Source organism: Micrasema longulum, unplaced genomic scaffold, assembly GCF_059751315.1.
Source record: "Micrasema longulum isolate JH-2025_06_02 unplaced genomic scaffold, ASM5975131v1 h1tg001542l, whole genome shotgun sequence".
Taxonomy (NCBI): domain Eukaryota; kingdom Metazoa; phylum Arthropoda; class Insecta; order Trichoptera; family Brachycentridae; genus Micrasema; species Micrasema longulum.
This window is the reverse complement of record NW_028278725.1, coordinates 3,669-24,368: the sequence shown is the minus strand read 5'-3', so window position 1 is coordinate 24,368 and position 20,700 is coordinate 3,669. Positions and strand designations below refer to the sequence as shown.

The 20,700-nt window shown below is 31.3% G+C and overlaps 1 protein-coding gene and 1 long non-coding RNA gene across 5 annotated transcripts in view; one reads left to right on the top strand and one right to left on the bottom strand.

Annotated features, from left to right (window-relative positions):
• LOC148274968 (cadherin-86C-like) overlaps nt 1–4,645 on the top strand; it is a 33,489-nt gene extending 28,844 nt beyond the window's left edge. The window contains exons 13-14 of one of the 3 annotated variants that reach the window (XR_015824146.1): nt 58–340; nt 678–2,794. Coding sequence is in view for 2 of the 3 variants with exons in the window: in XM_088236359.1 (XP_088092485.1) it covers nt 29–340; nt 678–3,441 (3,076 nt within the window). In the remaining variant the exon portion in view is untranslated. Of the gene's footprint in view, nt 1–28; nt 341–677 lie in introns of all 3 variants that reach the window. The other 2 variants (XM_088236359.1, XM_088236360.1) reach the window with 2 other exon arrangements.
• Nucleotides 4,646–7,195: 2,550 nt separating this feature from the next.
• On the bottom strand, nt 7,196–9,274 carry LOC148274967 (uncharacterized). 2 transcript variants are annotated; one of them, XR_015824147.1, is made up of 2 exons: nt 9,135–9,274; nt 7,196–7,864 (listed from the first exon to the last, which is right to left on the bottom strand). It is a non-coding gene; the product is annotated as an uncharacterized LOC148274967 (long non-coding RNA). The 2 variants fall into 2 exon arrangements; XR_015824148.1 differs by having other exon boundaries at nt 7,196–7,859; nt 9,135–9,239.
• Nucleotides 9,275–20,700: the final 11,426 nt, after the last annotated feature.

The following is a 20,700-nucleotide window of genomic DNA, read 5'->3' as shown; positions in this document are numbered from 1 at the left end:
TATCCCGTAAAATAATACAAAATTTTAGGAAAAGAGTGATCCGTGTCAACTCCACAGACGACGACGTGCATTTAGTTGTTCGGGAAAAGGGGAGAGGCAAGGAAAATAAGTCCGTCCAGGCAGCCGAGTGGTACGGGAGGAAGGAGGCATGGAGTGCTCAGGAGTCAGATGCGAGGACCAAACCAACACAATGGAGATTCAACAGGAGGAATAACAAGTCCAAGGAGTCTGGAGATATCGCCATCCGCTCCGCAGGAGCAAAAGGAAAAGGAGACCTCTTCACCCCAACAGCTGCCAACAATGAAATTAAGCTGGAAGACCGACACACTGTCAAATTAAGGTTAGTTATTGCTATGTTCTTGTTCTTAGATGTTTTGAGTCACCAATTTATTAAGAAATTGTGGTTGTTTACTTAGTTATGATAAATTTTAAAAATATATATAAATGATTCCCTTTTTTATCTACACCAAGACAATATTTTATTAAAAATGCAAAAAAATATGCACCTATTTTTTTCACACCCATATTGTGCAAGAATTTAGTGTCGCAATTTTTTTTCAAAGGGGCAATCTTTGTAACAAGTACTTGGTTAAAGTAAAAAATCACTGCGTTTGAAAAAAAAATGATCTAAGGGTTGTTTATGCAAAAACTTTTATTGATCAGGTTTTTTGTTACAGGGAAGGCCCAAATATCATTTACACAAAGGAGATGCAAAATGGAAATGACTACATCATAGAGAGAAATATCTATATGGAAGACATGGATCGTGAATATGCTCGAATAGCTGGATACCGAGGGTCAAATAAAGATTTACATAAACAAACCGAAGACGATGCTGAGGCTGATTCATTACGCCGACATGAAATGGAGAGAGGTTCCGAAGTGGATTATTTGAAGCAAGATGCGGATAAGATACCAGTAGCTAGAAATACTAGTCACCAAAATTTAAGAAGAGATGAAAATACACACCATCTGAAGGATCCCTCTTCAGTTGTCGAAGGTCGAGATCAGTTATTTATAAAGGAAGGAAATACAGAAATTCTTAGACTGGTAACAAGAGGTGATGTAGAAGAAGAACGATATGTGAATATTCCACGTCACCAACAAATGCGACAAACAGCAATACCTAACCAATATGTTGTTGTAGACAATGGAAAAGATATTTTGATGCAAAGATATATTGAAGATCAAGGTGACGAAGTAAAAAACATACGAGCAAAAATGGGGCAGCAAAATGCAAGATTTTTGTCTAATGAAAAGGTTTATTTAGAAGATTCACGCCTTTTGCAAACTGTAAATGAACAAATACCAATTAATAACAGCCATTCAAATCAAATTGAACATAATTATCAAAGTTTAGAATTACCAATCCCAGGTACAGTTTTACCAGCAGATTTAGCTGGATACAGTCAAAGAAGAAACAATTTAGTAGATAATTATCCAAATTCATTACATTTACGACAAGAAATTTTGGAGACATCACTCAGACAGCAAAATGAATTACTTCGTCAAATCCTTCTTCAAAAAGACAAATCAAATCATTATCAAGATGCAGCATCACAATTCGAAACAAATTTAGAAACACAAAGTTTACCTGGACATTCTGTAATGGCTACCCAAACAGAATGTCATTCAAGCACTCAAACTGAACCATTGAATATGAGACCTGCTAGAAGAAAGGCAAGAAGTGACATTGATGAATCTTTTAGTGAGGAGGAATATGAAATGTATATTGATCAAAGTCCCAGAAAAATTAAATGGGTAAAAAGAAAAAAACCCAAGAGAAGAAAATCAAAATACAAAGAAGAACATCCAAAGAGAAGTATTAAAGTGGAAGAAGTGAAAAGAAAAATTAGAACTCCCATAATGGAAGAAGGGGAGCTGTCTTTTGAAAATGAGAATGAAAGGCACTCAAGAAAAACGAAAAGTAAAGATGAATATCATAAAGCATATGGTGAAACAAAAGCCAGCATTTTAAGGAAAATGATGAATGAGGTTCCCGTTCATAAAGAACTCAGTTCAATAGAAAATGAGCGTCCTGTGCGATCAGCTCTTAAAAAAGATGTTTTGATCGAAATATCTAATTCATTGGACGATTCCTTAAAACAACGCCCTAAGTTGTTGCGTCAAACTGCTAGTACCATGTTTGATGATAGTGATTCTGTGTCAGATGATAACAATGAACAATTGAAAAATTCTAGAAGAAATTCAGATGACTTTACTGATGATAGCTTAGAAAAGAAAAATATTTATGAAAAAAATCCGTCAAGTAGAAAAAGCACCGGTAGGGACAAAAGAAATCTGGTATTTTCCCGCCAAGGCTCTTCTACTGATGCAAAGGATGGTATATCTATCAAAGACGAAGTATTTAGTAGTAAACATTCATCAGACAGTATTAAGTTATCTGATAAGGATAGACTTTCAACAGAAAAATCAGATGTGGACGTTAAGAATCTGAAAAATTTGTCTATTACAGAATTAAAAGATAAGGAGGCTGAAATAGTTAGAAAAAACTTTACTAAAGCAAAAACTACTGATGGTGAATTTAAAAAACCAAGTGATAAAAGTATTGATGTTAGCAAAAGCGTTCCAAGGTACATGCAGTGGTACAACAATGGTAATTCTAAAAGCAGTCATTCTCAAGCCCACACAGAAAATAAAGTAATTCCTCCTAAACCAAAACGTTCTATAAATAAAATAAAAAATCTGAAAGAACACCATCATCATGATCAAACAGAAAAAAAAGGTACCAGCGATGATAGTTTAAAAAAGAAGTATTCAGATAAAGCCAAAATTGAATCAAAAAAATCTAAATCAGATGGGAAAGAAATAACTTCTAAAAACCCTCGCATTATGAAGGAAGAAAAGGTAAAACCAATTCCAGAGGGACCACTTCCTGATACACATCCTCGATTACAGCATTCGGAGCATAGATACGAACATGACTATCATAATCAGAATCCAATGTGCTTCATCCAACCGACACACCTTCCTCAGTTTTTAGGAATACAGAGTCCAATACCTGGACAATTGGTGGCTAGCAATCAGCCATTATACATCAATCAAATACCTGTAAACACCCCTGTTCAAACTGTGACGCCCACCGGACAGGCTACCACAGTTTACTTAAATTCTACCGAAGATCTTCAATTACAACCAGATCCAGAAAACAAGTTGAAAAGTACAAATGTTGAATCTCCAAATAATAATAATTCATCTGCTGAAATTAGTAATAAGGAAAGTAATGTTTCTGTGAAACATTTTAAAGGCATAGAAGACGATGACTCGGGAATAGCCATGACATCCCTACTTGCGGGGCAGACCAACTTACAAAATGTTAAAAGATTACCGATAACTGAAAAACAAAGTGTCTTTACAATAGCTTACAATGATGTACATACTAAACAATTAAGGCCCGATAGTAGCACTCCATCCTTTTGATTATAATCTCAATGTACAGCATTATTGTTATATATTTGTTTAATGGTTTAAGCTTTACACATATTTTTTATACAATGGTATATTATCAGACGTTTTGTGAATATATAATATACTTGTGTATATTTTTATGTAAAAATAAACTTATTTTATCTTTAGACTTCATTCCACTTTGTATGATAATGATTGTAAATAAAAAACATGAACAAATCAAGTGATATTATGTATATTATACATACTAAACATAGTCTAAATTAAGTAAATATACATATCTAATAAATTTTACTAAAAGATTACCGTTACATTTGTTTGTAACATATTATAAAACATTAAAAATAATTAATTGTTTGTTTTTGTTGAACACTAATACTGATTATTTATTGAATATATTGAATATATTGATGTGTAGATAAATAGTATATATTCACTGAAGTATAGCCACAAATAAAATATTCCGTCCTCAAAATGTGATTATAGAATTTTAATGAAATTCTTGAATTATAATAAAAATTTACAATTCGTAATTATTCATTAAATATAATGTGTACAATAAAATTATTACTAACAAATGAAATGTAAATAAAGAAAACATTTTCTACTGAATAAAAATTATTTATTTATGTACCTCTGTCTAGATTACTGGAACTATCCAAGAAATTTTGTAACAAACTAGAATGCTTTATACATTTTATATTTGAAGCACTAACTTTATGGTTGCAATAAAATAAAGTAAAAGTACATTAATATTTATATTCTATTCCCATAATAAATAAAGCTAACCCACCTAAATAATGGAGACGGTTTCTTTTTATAAATGTCAATTTTTCTCAACAATTATCTAATTCCCTACCATCAAACATTAAACCTGCAATCTGCATAGCTAATAATAAAGGGACATTGTTAAAAAATCACAAAGACAAAGTCCCCAAATATAATAAATCTGGCATATACCAATTAAACTGTAATTATTGAGTCTCAATCTACACTGTAAAAACTAAAAGAAACATATTAGAGTAAAATAACATTTAAAGTGACTAAACAATAATATTTTTTCTGAATTGGCAAATCATGTGATAGAAAATAATCATAATTACAATTAAGTCACTGGAATAAAAGTTTTCCATGTTGAAAATAAAATATTAAAATTTAACAACTTGGAAATCTTAACAATTAAAAAAGCGATTCATGGTAAGAAAAAAATAATAAATGACCTTATAAACAATAATTCCTTAAATCTATTCCTGTCTAGTTTTTAACGTATCCATCTCACGTTACGATCCTTACGAGACAAAAATACTTTGTTTATTAGTTCAATATGAAGCATAATATTGATAAAATAAAATAAGATAGAATTCATTAGTGAAGTATACCTTGATAAAAAAGTTTGTATAGCTTTGAAACTAGTGGGTAAAAAAATGAAAATAAGTGTTTAAAAACTGAGTTGTTTTTCAACAATGTTTTGAGTATGTCCAAATGCTTGCAGACCGGCTGGATTTCCTCCCTTGGAAGTCATTGATATTAAAATTAAAATATTAATGACTGCCTAGGGAGGAAATCCAGCCGGTCTGCAAGCATTTGGACATACTCAAAACATTGTTGAATTAACTACCTGGTAAAAGAAGGAGTATAAAAATTGAAAAATTGTTTTTAGGCGTTGCCTAGTAGGTGAATTGGTTCAGCCGGATGAATCTCACCCACATGATAAAGGTTTCAGCTCTTTTACTTCTCAAATGTCAACAGATGGAAGAGTTAAGGAAACGTGGATGTTCAAACATCGGCAGAATGGTAAATGTTACACAGCATGTAAAGTAGCTACTTAAACCAGCCAATGACAGGTCATAAGCCCTGTAAATGCCTAGACTTCCATATTCCCTTCTCAAAAATGGTTCCCTCTCTGTTGCAACAAATTTAAAAGTTGTTTTTAATTATTTTATTAAAATGTTTTAATTTGAGATTTATTATAAACTGGGTACAAATTTTAAAAATTAAGTTAGAAAATATAGCCACAAGTAATATGAAAAAAAAAAGAACTACTACCACATACCATTCATGGCAATTATTATTATTTTTTAAGCATATTGAATTATAAACTTACATCAAAATAACAATACTCTTAGAAAAGAATTTCTCATTGTCTAACGGTCAGTTGTAAGGGCATTTGTCTTATATGCAAGAGCTCTTGTATTCGATTTCAGAACATCAAATATTTATTTTCAAATGTGTGTTGACACTGAAATATTTCATAGTCCTTAGCCTGACCCTAAAGAATAGGACTCACATAATTAATTGGTCATCTTGCTTCACATAACTTAAAAAAAATATCGAAAAAGAAATGTCAATTTAGAGGTTATAATATTTATTTATAGATGGCATTAGTATCATAATTTTTAAATGTAGGTGGTTGATACTATCTACATTGAACAACCTGCTTAAGGATTATTATGATAAAAATCAGCACCTTTATTTTAAAATAGACAGGTATTTAAAATAACAAGGTATTAAAATGAATAGAGCAAAGTAAAAATAGCAGAATCCGATTATTTTCGCTAGAGACATTCTATAGTTGAGATTATAAAACTATAGCAAAACTTTCATAGGTGGCATTAAAAGCATTCTTTTTATAAATTCAAATATCATATTATTATATTTTGCGAAATATATTTTCTTTCTCCGAGTGTTTTTAATTGATTATCTTATCACCCCATGATCCAGGTTTGCTGCATAAAACTATATGCATGGTCTGCTAGTGTCAACACAATTAACATTGGCAAAAACACATTTATATTTATGATGTTAAAAAGTTAAACACAACTAAATCTAGATTAAATATATTCATTTATTTATATATATCAACGGTTCAAAGAACCTTTTACAATAAAAAGTTTGACAGAAATAATCAGAGCAGCGAACAATTGATTATGTAATATTATAATATGAAATATAGTTGAATAATTAAAACTAAACAACTTAGTGAAAGCAAAATATTAAAAAAAAAAAACAGCAAAAAGGTAAAAAAAAAATCTAACACATCTAAGATGACAAGTAAATGATAACAATTAACGAGAGAAAATCTTATGTTCTAAATATACATATAACAAAGTAAAATTGAGATTAATTTAACATAAACATAAAATGGCTAGTATTTAGCTAGGGTAATAATGAAAAAGAAAAAGAATGCTACAATAATATTTTTAAAATAGTACGTTTTTTGGAGCAATATGAAAACTTAAATAATCTTAATAACACCTTTATTTTATCAGTTGGTTGGAAGAAGTTGGAATTTGGCAATAAATTTACAAATGTATTATTTATTTATTAAGAAATTAACAAAAATATGTATTCTAGAAAACAAAATTAAATTTAATAATATATTTTTAAATAAATTCATTCCTTTTCTAAAAAATAACCAGTGAGATTACATTTTAATGCATTAACAGAGTTTGTATTGAAAATATCAAATATTTGTTCGAACTTATTTCCATACCTACGTATCCTGGATAAAGGTGAATGTATTTCGAAGTTGGTACAAGAATTGTTACATTAAAATCATTCTTTACTTTTAGTGCACCTACCAGGCATTCGAATTTTAATTACTTCAACTAAAGCACGGCTGTCAATTATTGATTTCATTATTTTAAATAATAATAACAAATCAACTATAACTCTTAGGTCTGACAATTCAAGTAATCTCACTTCAATTCTAAGAAAATCATAATTTAAGGCTTCTACAGGTATTTTTAATTTTTGTTTATAAATCTTAAGAATTTATTTTGTACCCTTTCAATGGCATGAGAATGAATTTCATAATAGGGTGACCAAACCGAAGAATTGTATTCAAGTCTCCTCCTTACTAAAGTGCAGTACAATTGTTTAACAGTAAATACATTTTTAAAATTTGATGCTACTCTCAAAACAAATCCAAGCATCTTCATTCCATAATTAGCGATCTAGTTGATTTGAAAGGTAAACTGTAGATTCTCATCAAGCAAAATACCCAGATCTTTTATTTGAGACACTCTTATCAAATCTTTACGATTTAACAAATAAGTAAATTTAATCTGGTTTTTACACCTACAAAAGGTTATACTTTGACATTTACTTATATTTAACTGAAGTTTATTTAAACTACACCAATTATTGTACAATCTATTTATATTGTCCTGAAGGGTAAACAATCAGTTTCATTTTTTATAATCTTATATATTTTTAAGTCATCAGCAAACGGTAGAATATTTACATCTACGAAAAAATTTATAACGTCATTTACAAAAATACTAAACAAAATCGGTCCTAAGTGGATCCTTGAGGAACCTTCCTTGTCACTAAAAACGGCTATAAGATATTGCTGGGTTGACATGGGAGGAACCGAAAGTGCTGGCTGGCGATAGGGTCTCCGGAAGGCGTCTGCTGATGTCCAAATGCTCCACTCAGGAGCGAATGTGGAAATGGAGAAGAAATCAAGATTTTCATTGGTTTTACAATAATTCAAAACAAATAATAAAAACCATATTCTTATCGTTCCTCTCCCTGATGGAGGTTAAATATTATCGCAGCAATTCTGACTTTGTTGGCAGCTACCCTCAACAAGGACTGAGTGTTGCAATGGAACCAGTCTGACAAGTTCTCCAGCTAAATTTTCGATTTATTTTTTCAGCATGAAGTATGTCATCCACTCTTATAATATCAGTAGCATACACGTGACGTATTCATATGTGATGTTACCCTGTTGTGTTATGTTACCCTGATACCGTTCACACATGTCCCCGTTTTCTGTTAACGTCCGCTCGTCCGTCCGCCAACCCTCGATGGCGATGAAGCGAATGTGTAAAGTGTGTGTGATGGTTGTGTTTGGATAGTGTTTGTTATGAATACAAATAAATTCTACATTAAAACAATTATTTAATGACCAGAATTAAATTCTCTAAAATATTTTTCAAGTAAAAAAACTTTTTTGTTGCTCTAAATAAATCAGTTTTCCCTTTTTATATTTATTTCCAATTATTTTTATTTTTCGCACGCGTTTCCTCACCGGTTCCGGGAAGAAACTACGGATCTTTTTCTACCAGGAGTTTATAACAATTGAAGAGATAAATTCGGACGGAACGGCTTACCGTGCGGGAGATTCCTCACGCGCGTTCTGTGGAGCGTCTCTTTTTCTACCAGGAGCATATGTCGGAACGGAGGCCAACGGCTATGTTCGGTCAGGCAGTTTGTGTATTTTTGTACTGGCGCTATTTCTGCCCCGCGAGAGTATTAGGAGAACACGCTGTGAAGAGGTCTTTTATGGCTCAGGAATGTTCAACGTTCTTGTTCGTCGTTTCGAATATTGTATGCACAAAGATCGCGCCGTGTTCACCTCTATTACATCGTATTATATTATTATCTTGATAAAAAAAGTGTAGTACATGCATAGAATTAAGAATAGTCTCTTAATTCTATGACTACATGTTTTGTTTCCGTGTGATAATAATCTATTGTACGTTATTTCAACATATTTTTATTTTATTTGGTTAGCATACTGAACCAGACCACGACTTTCTCTTGTCCATTGGATGTCGTTTTTAATTTCACAAACATTTTTATAGAAACAATGTCCGAAGTTTTCATTAAAAAAAACCACCGAACAAACACAATACATAAAAGTAATACTTAAATAATTTTGTCGAAATTTCAAAAAGGCATTATAATTTACTTACTTTTAAAAATACTACAACATTAGTTCGTTAGTCCCTAGTCGCAAAACAAGATAATAATAATGATTATTATTGTAGAATCGTGCAAACAACAAACAATCAGTAAACAATGTAGAATCAATGCAAAATATTGAAGTACAAACTCTGGTCGTTAGTTCGCTGTGGCGCTGCTGTGCATTGTGCAGTGTGAGTGTGAATATGCGAAATCAACAAACATGTCTCACACCAAGACATAATCGTCTATCTTCCTCTTTTACAGTATTACGATGAAGCTAAAAAAGGACAAAAGCATGCATCTCGTACTGCGCAATGCGATAAGAGCGAGATGGCGATATAGCTTTGAAACGTTCTTTTCCGTGTCGTTCACAAAATAATCTCTCGTACATTTATGCTGTCCTAGGAAAGCTTCGGTTAAATCCTTGGTTAGGTAGCATCGATTCTAATTAACACACTCGTCAAATAATTAAAAAAAATATTTTTCAGCACCACTGTCGTCGTACATTTTCTAGTGGAATTGAGAATTGAAAAAAATCAAAGGAAAACCAAACACATAGCATTTTGAATTAGGTTTGAAGTATTTGAACAATTAATAAATTATAAAAATTCTTCCAGGGACCTACAATGGCGACAACCATACAAATTTATAAAAAAGGTCATTTCGAACGCCTTTATTGCTTTGTCAGTTTACCCATCAAATAGTGCGCGTGGCAGTCAACTCTCGCAGAATTTATCAGGAGAACAGCTTACCGAGGAGGCTAGAAACGGTTGAAATAAAAATCCATGGCTCGTATGTAGTACCACAGCGCGGCGCAGAGCGAGCGAAAATATAAGTTGCCATTTTACGGGTCACGTTAAAAAAAGTATATTTATTAAATTGGATTAAATTCATTTAAGATTATGTCCAAATGTTAAATATTTATTGTAAAAATAAAATACAAAATAAATATTTATTATTTTAACGGTCCAAAAACATTAACTTAAACAATATTATCAAATTCATTTAATAGCATTCTAATGATCTTTTTTATTTAAAATGCAATCTGTTAAATATTTTTTAATAAATATAATCCTAAAAAACGAAACCAAAAAAAGAAGTGTACTTTTAAAGGAAAGTTTAGCTCAGACTCGAATCAGCTCTGTATGTAATTTGATTCGATAGATGTCAGCCAACGTCCAGAACTCCGTTATAAAAATATTACGCAGAAAAAAATATAAAAATTGATTAAAAAAATTAATTATTTTCCACGTTTGCTTAAACGTAGTTTAAAAACAAAAACAATCTTGCGTCATCAAAAAAAATTGTGATTTTCTTGTTTCCAAAATGTGTTTTGGTCAAGAACTATTTAAGAATCATAATAAAAAATGGTAAAATATGTGTTTTACATTATGTTTTTTAAATGAATAAATATTTTGAGTATGTTAACAAATATTATGTTCTGGATTTTACTCGAGGGAGTTTTTCAGACAAACTGTTATTGGAAAATAAAGATTGATATAAATACCATTTTGTTTATTTATTTTCATTTTAGGGTAATATAAATGCGCACAATCAAAGCCGGAATAATCGGCGCGTGTGCATGAGAAGTTGTATGAATGTAGAGGAAGCGAAATCTGCATGCAAAGATAGAAGAAACGGGGAAACGGCGAGATAGTTTATTTTTTTGCTTGTTTGATTCATTCTAATTTTATTTTTGATGATCCATACTTATTTTTTCTTTGGTGAGAATGTTGTTTTTTGATACTTATCTTCAAAGAAATCTAATAAAAGAATAAGGTTTTGATTACGAGAATGACACACCCCTGCATATGTTCATGTTACTGTACTGTATTATTATTTTCTGTTTTTGTTTTTATTAATATAATAATAATAACAATAACAGTGTAAGTCACTTTCCAACCACAAGAGCTAGTCTCTATTTTATTTTATTATTATTATTTTATTTTTTTTAAAAACCAAAACAGTCATAGTTATAAACAAGACATACGTTGTGTTTAAAACTGTCCGTACATTTTGTTAATTATCTCTGTTTATTAAGTTAGTCTTCTTTGTTTATATAGTAAAAAAAAAAGTGTATTGTTAAATGTCCTCAGCACGGGTAACCCCCAGTGAGGTCACATTATTTTTATTATTAATTATAGTTTGTAAGAGAAAAAATATGAATGAATAAATAAAAAATAAAGAATAACAACAAATAACAAGCGCAATTACGGGTTTCATATAGGAAAAAAAATATTTTAAAAAAATATAAAAAAACAAAACATGCACTTCGCTAGGGGTGAAAGGAAGTGAGATGGGAAATAGGGAAAGAAGAGAAGAAGAAGAAATAGTAAGTGAACATAAAATATATAATTTGGAAAGTTATATTATGTATTATTTTATGTAAGTATATGAATTAATTAAAAAAAATAACAAAAAATGAAGTCATTTTGGTTTGCGTGGGACACGGAAATTGTAAAAACCGGTCTACTCGTACCTATATCATTAAATTTTTTTAAAAAACTTGAACCAATACTGTAAGTTTAAAAAAGGTTGAAATATGAATATTCGCGAGCTTATTAGGGACCAAAAGTCTGACGTCTTACTGCAAGTAACTTCCAGCGGCACTCAATCATTTGCTTCGCTTCCTTTTATTCACCTCATTTGCACAGTTTGGTCACGCGGAAAATTATTTCTCTCTTCAACCAACATACCTACCTACTACAAGTACCAAACTTCCACGAGAATTTTTCTTAGCGACGCACCGCGATATTTTTTTTCATTTATAGGGTGGGTGCATGGGAATCATAAAAATTGGGAAAAAATCAAAGTAATAATACTTTTTTAAATTGAAATGTTGAAACAAAGAATAAAGAATATGAAGGACAACGAAACAAAATACTCTAAAACATATTTAGTCTAGACTACCTTACCCCGACAGTAGAATCAAATAAAAACATAAAAAGACATAGACGGATTGAGAAAACTAAATACATTTAAATGAATCCATAAATAACACAAGGACACATCAACGACGATGACATCTCGCTGACAAGAGTAACTGAAATACCTACGCAATCACAACAATACCACATACAAAGAGCCAAAACCAGAACAGACCAATCCCGACATACTAACAATGGAGGTCCGAGGTCCAAAGTTCGAATCCCACTTTACCCCAACTTAATTCCCACTGCAAAAATGAAATATTTGGCTAAATCATAAGAACGCTAATATTTATTTAAAAAAAAAAAAACTAAGTTATTAAATCATAGGCATAGTGAGGCTGGAAAGGACATGTAGCAACTTTACAGAAGAGCTAATTAAAGTTTCTTTTTAATAAATAAAAGAATCTTATATCCTACATATTTTTTTCTTTAAGGATTAACTTGCTAAGCCTCTATTTAGAGGCTTGTCAGCAGGTGGGAAAGAGGAAATATGGAAGGAGGTTACAAAAAATATACCATAACACCCAGACCAATTGAGAAAAAATCTTTCTTGAATTTTTTTCTTGCAACTGGCGGGAATCGAACCCGTGACGCCAGTTACACAGTTGGCCTTCTAACCAACTGCGCCACGGCTCCTGTCTAATTTGAATAAATAAATAAATAAAAATTGTTAATACGAGATTCATTATTAATTTATTAAAATAAAAAAGTACTTAAATTGGCTCTTCTGTAATGTTGCTACATGTCGCTGGACATACTAAAAATATTCCTGAATATTCAACGTAATCATAATCAGGCAATGTCCACTGCAAGACGTAAACCTGTCTCCTCCACTCTTCTCGGTTCTACGCCGTCCTCACCCACTATTTTCCGGCATACTTCTGATACTCTTCTAATCTCATGAGTGAACGTCCTTGGGCCCTTTGTACTCTTTGGAGCCTACTCTGATATACGCTTTCTCTATATATCGCCAGAAAATCGAGCGATGTGGCCTACAGATTTCTACTTCAACCGACCAATCGTTTCCACAACGTCACCGCGAATCCAATAAAATGTCATTTAGTTATTTTTTGTTAATGAAATTGTATAATTTTTTGCCGTATATAATCGTATTAGAAAATGGAAAATAAGTTGTATTATAGCAGAGTTTGAACCTCGGATCTGTTGATCCAGAGTTCACGACACAACAGCGGGACCACAAACCGTATTCCAAGCATGATACTCGTAACATCTTCCATGCGGTTCAACTTGTAGTAATAAAAAAAAAAAAAAGTAAGTATTGTTCGTTTTTGATAAGAATATATTTATGGTCACCCTCACAGAACTTTATGGAGTTGGTACATTATTAGCGAGACTGTGTAAACAATGGGTACGATTTTAAAATAAGAATTCAGCTTAAATACACTTTCATTTTTTCTTCAGTCATTAGAATAAACAATGACTCCTCAGACGTAGTCGTAATTTGGACGCTTTGTGAATATTTAAATATTTTTATCGCTATGTATTTTTAAGGGGGGGTTCTTTTACCAATTTGAATGATAAAAACCCTTAATGTGTTTAAGAAAGCATGTTTACAAATAAACTATTGCACCATTCAAGCAGAAAAAAATACAAATACACAATAACGGAAAATATTTTGTTTAAGGAATATTAAGGAATATTTTACACAATTATTTATTTATTTTATTTATTTATTTATGCTTTATTAAGTTAGTTCATAACGCTTTAAGAACTAATACAAACTTTTAATATTATTACAATTTTTTATCAAAATTTCTCAGTTACATATTTTTTCAAATTAATTTTAAATATTTCAATTTTTTATATTTCTTTTATTTCTTCAGGTAACTCATTGTACGTCTTCAATTCCTTGTACAATGAGTTTTGAGATTCTGTTTTTTCCTCATTGGTTACCCCTTGTTTTATATGTATGACATTGTTGGTTAAATTTTATTATTATTTTTATTTTATTCATCCACTTAATTATTTTATGTATAAAAATTGCCACATTATATTTAATTTGTTGCTTTACTGTAAGCAAGCCAATTTTTGTGCATTCTTTCTACATTAGAATATATATTTTTTTAAAATATAATCCTCATTGCCTTATTTTGAAGAATTTGTATATTTTGAATTTCTCCTTCATTACATAAAAAAAATGGAAGAACAGTAATTTATGTGTAGACATATTATTGTTTTATATAACAGAATACAACTTTTTAAATCTATTGGATTTCGTAATCTTCCCATAAATGATTTTTTTTTTTGATTTTTTATTGTTACATATTGAGTATGTTTTTTAAAATTTAAATATCTATCCAAGTAGACCCCGAGATACTTTATTTCGTACAATGTAGGCATTGATTTATATGTATACACTAAATGCAACACTAAACACCCGACTTGTGTTCCATTCAAAGTAGGTTCCGGAGCTTATCTTGTATTTGAGGTATTATATTACGAAAATGGCGCTATATAAGTTATCCATAATTATTATTATTGGTAAGAAAATGTTTTTTTCCTTGTATATGCTAAGCAAATGTAACGCAGTGCGAAAGGGCACGACGCGACGTACGGCGTTAAATTCAGAGTAAGCGGCAAAAACAGTTAGTCCTTTTTACTCTACTACGCTTTTTGCACTGCAATGTTGTTCGATAACTATTAGAACCCGGTTTCAAATTTGCAATAGATTAAAAATTTTCAACAAGCAACTTAAATCAAAAATGTAAACTTAAATCTATGTATTTGAATCAGACAGGACACGTTAATACATTGACTTCGTGAAACTTTCATATTTGTTCAAATGTCTATTTATTATTCATATTGATAAAATTTCTTTCAAATATATTTTGACAAACGCTATATGAATATTTTGAATGATTATTATAGAAAAAAGCGTAAGACTGATTCATGTAACAGATTTTCGAGATACGTTTCATTCGGTGTAGGTACCAACAACGCAATTATTCCGTCATCACATTATGACGGTGATCAAAATAATAAATGATAGGTTATGTAGAAAATTCTTATTTGTAGATATGTGCGAATGGCTTACATTTGAGACTGCATTGTCTATGACGAAAATTAGAGGGCGAAAATATTTTTTATGTCTAGTTTATAAAAGTTGAGTGGTTATCATGTTAAGTTACCGCGCCTGAAAGCCCGGGTTCGATTCTCGGCATGTTTGGATTAAATATTTATTTGAAAAAATTGCTGAAATATTTTCACTACTTGAAATAGATCTAAAGCATTAGACCGATAGTTTTGCTTTCATGTAACAAATAATGAATTAACTTAAATAAATAACCACAAAGTTGTGCTTTAAATATAATGTTTAAATTAACACACTCTTCAGTTTTTAATTCAATGCAGCTAGCGCCTTATGCATGATTTTATCCAAATAGTGAGAAGAAAAATAATAATTTCTACGATTGTACCAGGAGAAAAGAAGTGTTGAATAAGCTTGCGACACTTATTTTAAATTTGACAGCTGCGCACCCTTTAGTCTTTTCTTTTAGGGGGAGAGTAGAGGATTGCGGTGGGTGGCGGAGGTGGTGTTCACACCCCTCCCATTTTCTCACGGTCCACTGGTCTGATCATAATAAAAATGGCGGGTTCTCGCCCAAGTTTGACCATAAATCCAAGAACCGGCTGAATTTACTTGCAGAAACTTTTCATACGATCTGCCCCCTTAATAAGATCACTCTGCTTTGTATTATGCTAAATTTTCACATTTAATTAAAAAGTTTCTTGCAGATGAAAACACATTTATTTAAATTGATAAATTTATCGATTAAAAATGTCAAATTTATCGTTGACGACCTTTTCCACAACGCTCGCTATTGCAAAAATGCCTCAAAAAAAGGTTATAATATAAACGATTTAGACAGATTAGAAATATTTTCAATATTTACTCTTTCAAAAATAAATAGCACGAATTCAATATTATTATTTAGTAAGATTTTTATACAAAACTCGTATCATCAAACGCGATAAGTGATTGATATTGAGTAAAGAGGAAATAGTCCTATTTTCATACGAGAATGTACATTACACATTTATAAAAATGAAAAAAAAAAACAACAAAAAACCTTGTTGAACTAATCTTTTTGACGATATGATTACAATATTTATTGCAATCATATCGTTAAAAAGTTTATCATGTAATTAAGGTAAAAATAAATAAATAAGAAGACAAACAATAACTATGAAATTCGTCACGCAAGGAGAACATGACTAAGTAGCACCAAATTATTAATATTTCTAAGATATTTTTGTAATAGCCGGTCAATTTGTTTCGCTGCATTTTTTACAATGGAGCTTCAATTTGGTCGGGTGGTCCCCTCTTAGCAATAATAAATGTCGACTTGCTAGAGGCGCTTTGGAAAATAAGAAACGTTTATAATGAAAAAGGGAAAGAAAACCAAGTTATTAAGACGAAAACCGACGACCAAATTAAAACGGTATCTTCTCCACTCTCATGCCTCCCTGATCTGTCACCCTAACTTTTCCTATTTTTCCCTTAGTCTTTTGAACTTTGTTTATTTTTCGACACGACTTCATTGTTTTTCATTTCATAATAAGTACCTTTTAGTTCAGACACTAACGGATAATATTGGCAAACCTTTTTTCACAAATAATCAATAGACAATAATATATTACATAAAACCTGTGGTCAATTAATGACACAAATAGGTGCTTGTAGAAAAAAACAGTATATTTTTTTATAGATAAAGGTTATCGACAAACAAACACTTCGCTAGAATGAACCATTCCGAAACATTTAGATGTAGGTTCTGCAGTGCAGATGAGGAAACACCTCTACACATTATATGTGAATGTGATGCTTTTAATTATAAAAGGAGCCTCATCCTCGGGGGACCACTGGTTAAACCTGAGGATGTTAAAGAGCTCACCTAATAGCCCGATACTTTACGGATCTGGGCTTGGAAGGGGAGATTTAGCAAAATGTAAACTCTCGCCTTCCACACAGTAGCCAGGCTCTTTAAAGACCTAGGCTTGGAAGGTGAGGACTATTCACTGAGACCCGTTACAATAGATTTTTATAGGTCGCAGTGACGTCAGGAGCTTGCACAGTAGTCACCCCCACCTAAGAATAAGAAGAAGGTTATCGACAGTAAAAAGGTATTTTTCTCGGTGGGATTGTATTTTGATTGGATAGGTTTTTGGAAATCATATCCTTATAAACTTTCAAATATAGCTTTTTGGTTAGTAACTTATGCCGCGGTTTTGTTAGCTTTTGCCGATATACATGTGTGAAAAGTGTTTTACCGTCGTACCGCCATACAGCGGTATGATAAGAGTGTATCTTTATTTATTTATTTGATTTTATTAGCGATTTTAACAGCCACTACCCAAAAACAAGTAGAAATATCGCTCCCCCAGAACTTCACTGTGGTATGCCATTTTGGTAAATCGGTCAATTTGAGGGAGAGTACAAAAACTTTTTAAATTTTTTAATGAGCGTTACTGAATTGACATAATGCCCCAGTTTTTTTTAAAGATTTTGCTTATTTGACTGTTAAACTATGAGAAGAACACCACTGCATCATAATTACTGCAGTCTGCAGTGCTTTTCTTGATATTTTACTCAATTGATTTCATAGAATATTAATGTTTGTGGTATGTTTCGCTCGAAAAATATGATTTAACTGCATTTATAAATCAAAACAACTAAATTTAAATGTACGTCAGTATGCTTCTGAGGGTGCGATTCGTTCACAATTCTAGAGCTAAAAAATCCGCTTTTAGTCTCTTCATAGTATAGTGTAGATATTTAGTCAAGTTTTTAAATATTTTGTTGTATTAATAAATTATTATAAACGAACAATATGTTCATATACCACTGATTTTATCAAATTGAATGGTTTGGGTAGGTAGAAAGAAATTGTCTTAAGGCAATATGCCCGCCCTTATGCATATGTATGAAAACAGTATATGTATATAAAGTGTTTAAATAAATAATGCCAAATATAGGAGAGAATAAAGAAATATCACATATTATGAATACTGATAAAAATTAATATGGATATCGTGGAAAAAATATCTTTTTCGCAATTCAATTTTTTTTTAAAATACGTCTCCACGAAAACGCGACATGTTAGGTCTTGACAATTGTGACGTCAATATTCGTGACGGCGTTCCATATAAATTTAAACGGTCACCAATAAAGGTCAAAATTTAACCGAATCGTGACGTATTAGGGGCGTATCAATGCAACGAACCGTTTCCGCGGGAATTTAAAATTACAAATTGTAAAATATTTTTTATGCTTCTAATAGGTACAGAAAATGTAGTTCTTTTGTCTACATTATTTTATAGACTCTTATTAATTTATAATTGTAAAAAAAGTGATATTACCTTATTTGTGTGGAAGATTGTATAGGAGAGGGCTTGGTGAGAAGTTTGATTATTCAAAGAATGTTAATGCTTTCAAAACCTTTTTTGAAAATATTTTTATTTAATTAATATTTGAACTGACATTTTTCGGCTTTTGTTTGTGTTTTTGCCTTGGCTAAGACATTCGTGTTTCAAAACTCATATTTTATTTAATGACAAAATTACGACTTGTTAAATGATTTTTTTTTGTATTGAATAGAGGAATGCATAATCACAAGTTTGGTTATTTTTTATCTTTCTGGATTACAAACATTTAAATTAAAATGGCAATTTTAATGATGCCCAGAAGAATGAAATTGACATTAATGAATAGATTTTTTAGTAAAACGCCTTCCAAATTCCCCTCTCCGCCCTCTGGTCGGGTTTAAGAGACATTAGCCAGAACCCTGACAGCCGTAGCGATCAGTTTAACCCTTTCAAGCCCCTATTGCGGGCTAATGATCTCCGAAGAGAATGACCCTTGAATTAATATTATTATTTCACTGACACAAATAAATATATTTCTCCAGGGTTACCATTTGTGACGAATTTCAGTGGAGGAGGGATGAAAAGTCCTTGACAAACAAATATTTTTACACTGCACACTCAGAAATACAATAGAAAAAATAATAACTAAGAAAAAAATCCATAGTATTATTTTTTTGGTTTTATAAATACCTGTTACATGAGCATTTTTTTCACGATCATTTTTGCGAATATATTAACATATAAAAATTACTGGCCATGAATGAAACCTTTCAGACCCGAAATAGTTTTCAGGATTTATTGTAAAATTTTATTAGACAACTTGATCTCCAACTGATAAATTAGAATCAAATCTCATGAAACATGTTTTATTAGTTTCAATTTAGGTTTGTTCAGATTAGTTGAAGCTCAAATTAATTAAAGTTCAGTGAAATATTTTATGTCAGAAATTCCCTTAAAAATTAACAAACCCGCCAGAAGCTGGTAGTTAAATAATATTTTTTTTAATGAGTAATGTCGACCACAAACACAAGCATAAAAAAGCGTACTTAGGTTTACCGGTAATTAATTTTAAAATAAAATACACTCACCACTGTTTAATTTCAGTAGGTACGTGAGAAAATACATTTAAAGTTTAGTGAAATATTTTAATAAAAAAACACCCGGGATTAAAGCGTTAAATACCCCTGAATTTGTAAAGTGTTAAAAAAAAGCACTTAAACGGCACAGTTATTTTTGACATGTTGTAATTGGCAGAAATTAAAATATTTTGATGAATATATACACATAATTTATATTTTACACACATATTTTATAACTTTTTCTAAAGGTAACAATGTTTGAGAGGATACGCGGTGCAAGACAGTTTTGATGAATACGTATTTGAACATTGTCACTCTCTCACAAATGCCTCCCGATACTATGCGAAAAAGACAACTGTACATCGGACTGTTTATGTTTAGCTAAAATCGACAAAATCGAGGGTTGAGGTTTCGATGTCCCGTTTTCCGCACCCCAATACTAAACTGATTTTTTTTGTTGTGAAAGAATAGGGTTTAAAATTAAATTTTCTGTGAGTACCTTTTCCGTTTTTTAAATTATTTATAATATTTGTATACCGTGCGACGTGCGTCCGAAGACGGCATATGAACCTAGGCCCTTTGATAGGGTTTTGGATGCTCCTAGTTCCAATAAGAATTAGTTTATCAAAAAAGCAAAATAATAGAGACACGCCAATGGTAAATATCTATAGTGTGTAAAAAAATCACTGCATTGGTGCCTTAATTCTGGGAGAAAACACGAGAATACGTTTGTGTAAAGAAGTCAGATCGCGTTTACTTTTAATAGTTTTAATTATTAACAGGCTAGGAGGCTCAATTATAGTTGTGTAATTACAGTACAGTACACCCAGCCTTGATGGAAATAACTTTTTTGTGCTCTCACCGGGAATCGAACCCGGAACCTAAATAAAATATCTTACATGAAGATACGGTGATTAGACTTACACTTCAGGCGCCAGTCTAGGAAAATGAAATATTGCAGTAAATAATCACTTTTTGAGTCAATATTTCATGATGACATTCCCAGGAATCGAACGCTGGGCCTTCAAAATAGGCGCACGCGCCAACCAGTACACGAGGTGGACATCTTCGCTCGATTTCCTTTTTCAGGATTTTTACCTGAGAGTAACCATCGAGTCGAAAGCACTCGTCCTGGATTCTGGTTATATTTTGCACACAGAGCAAACGACACTTTCTTA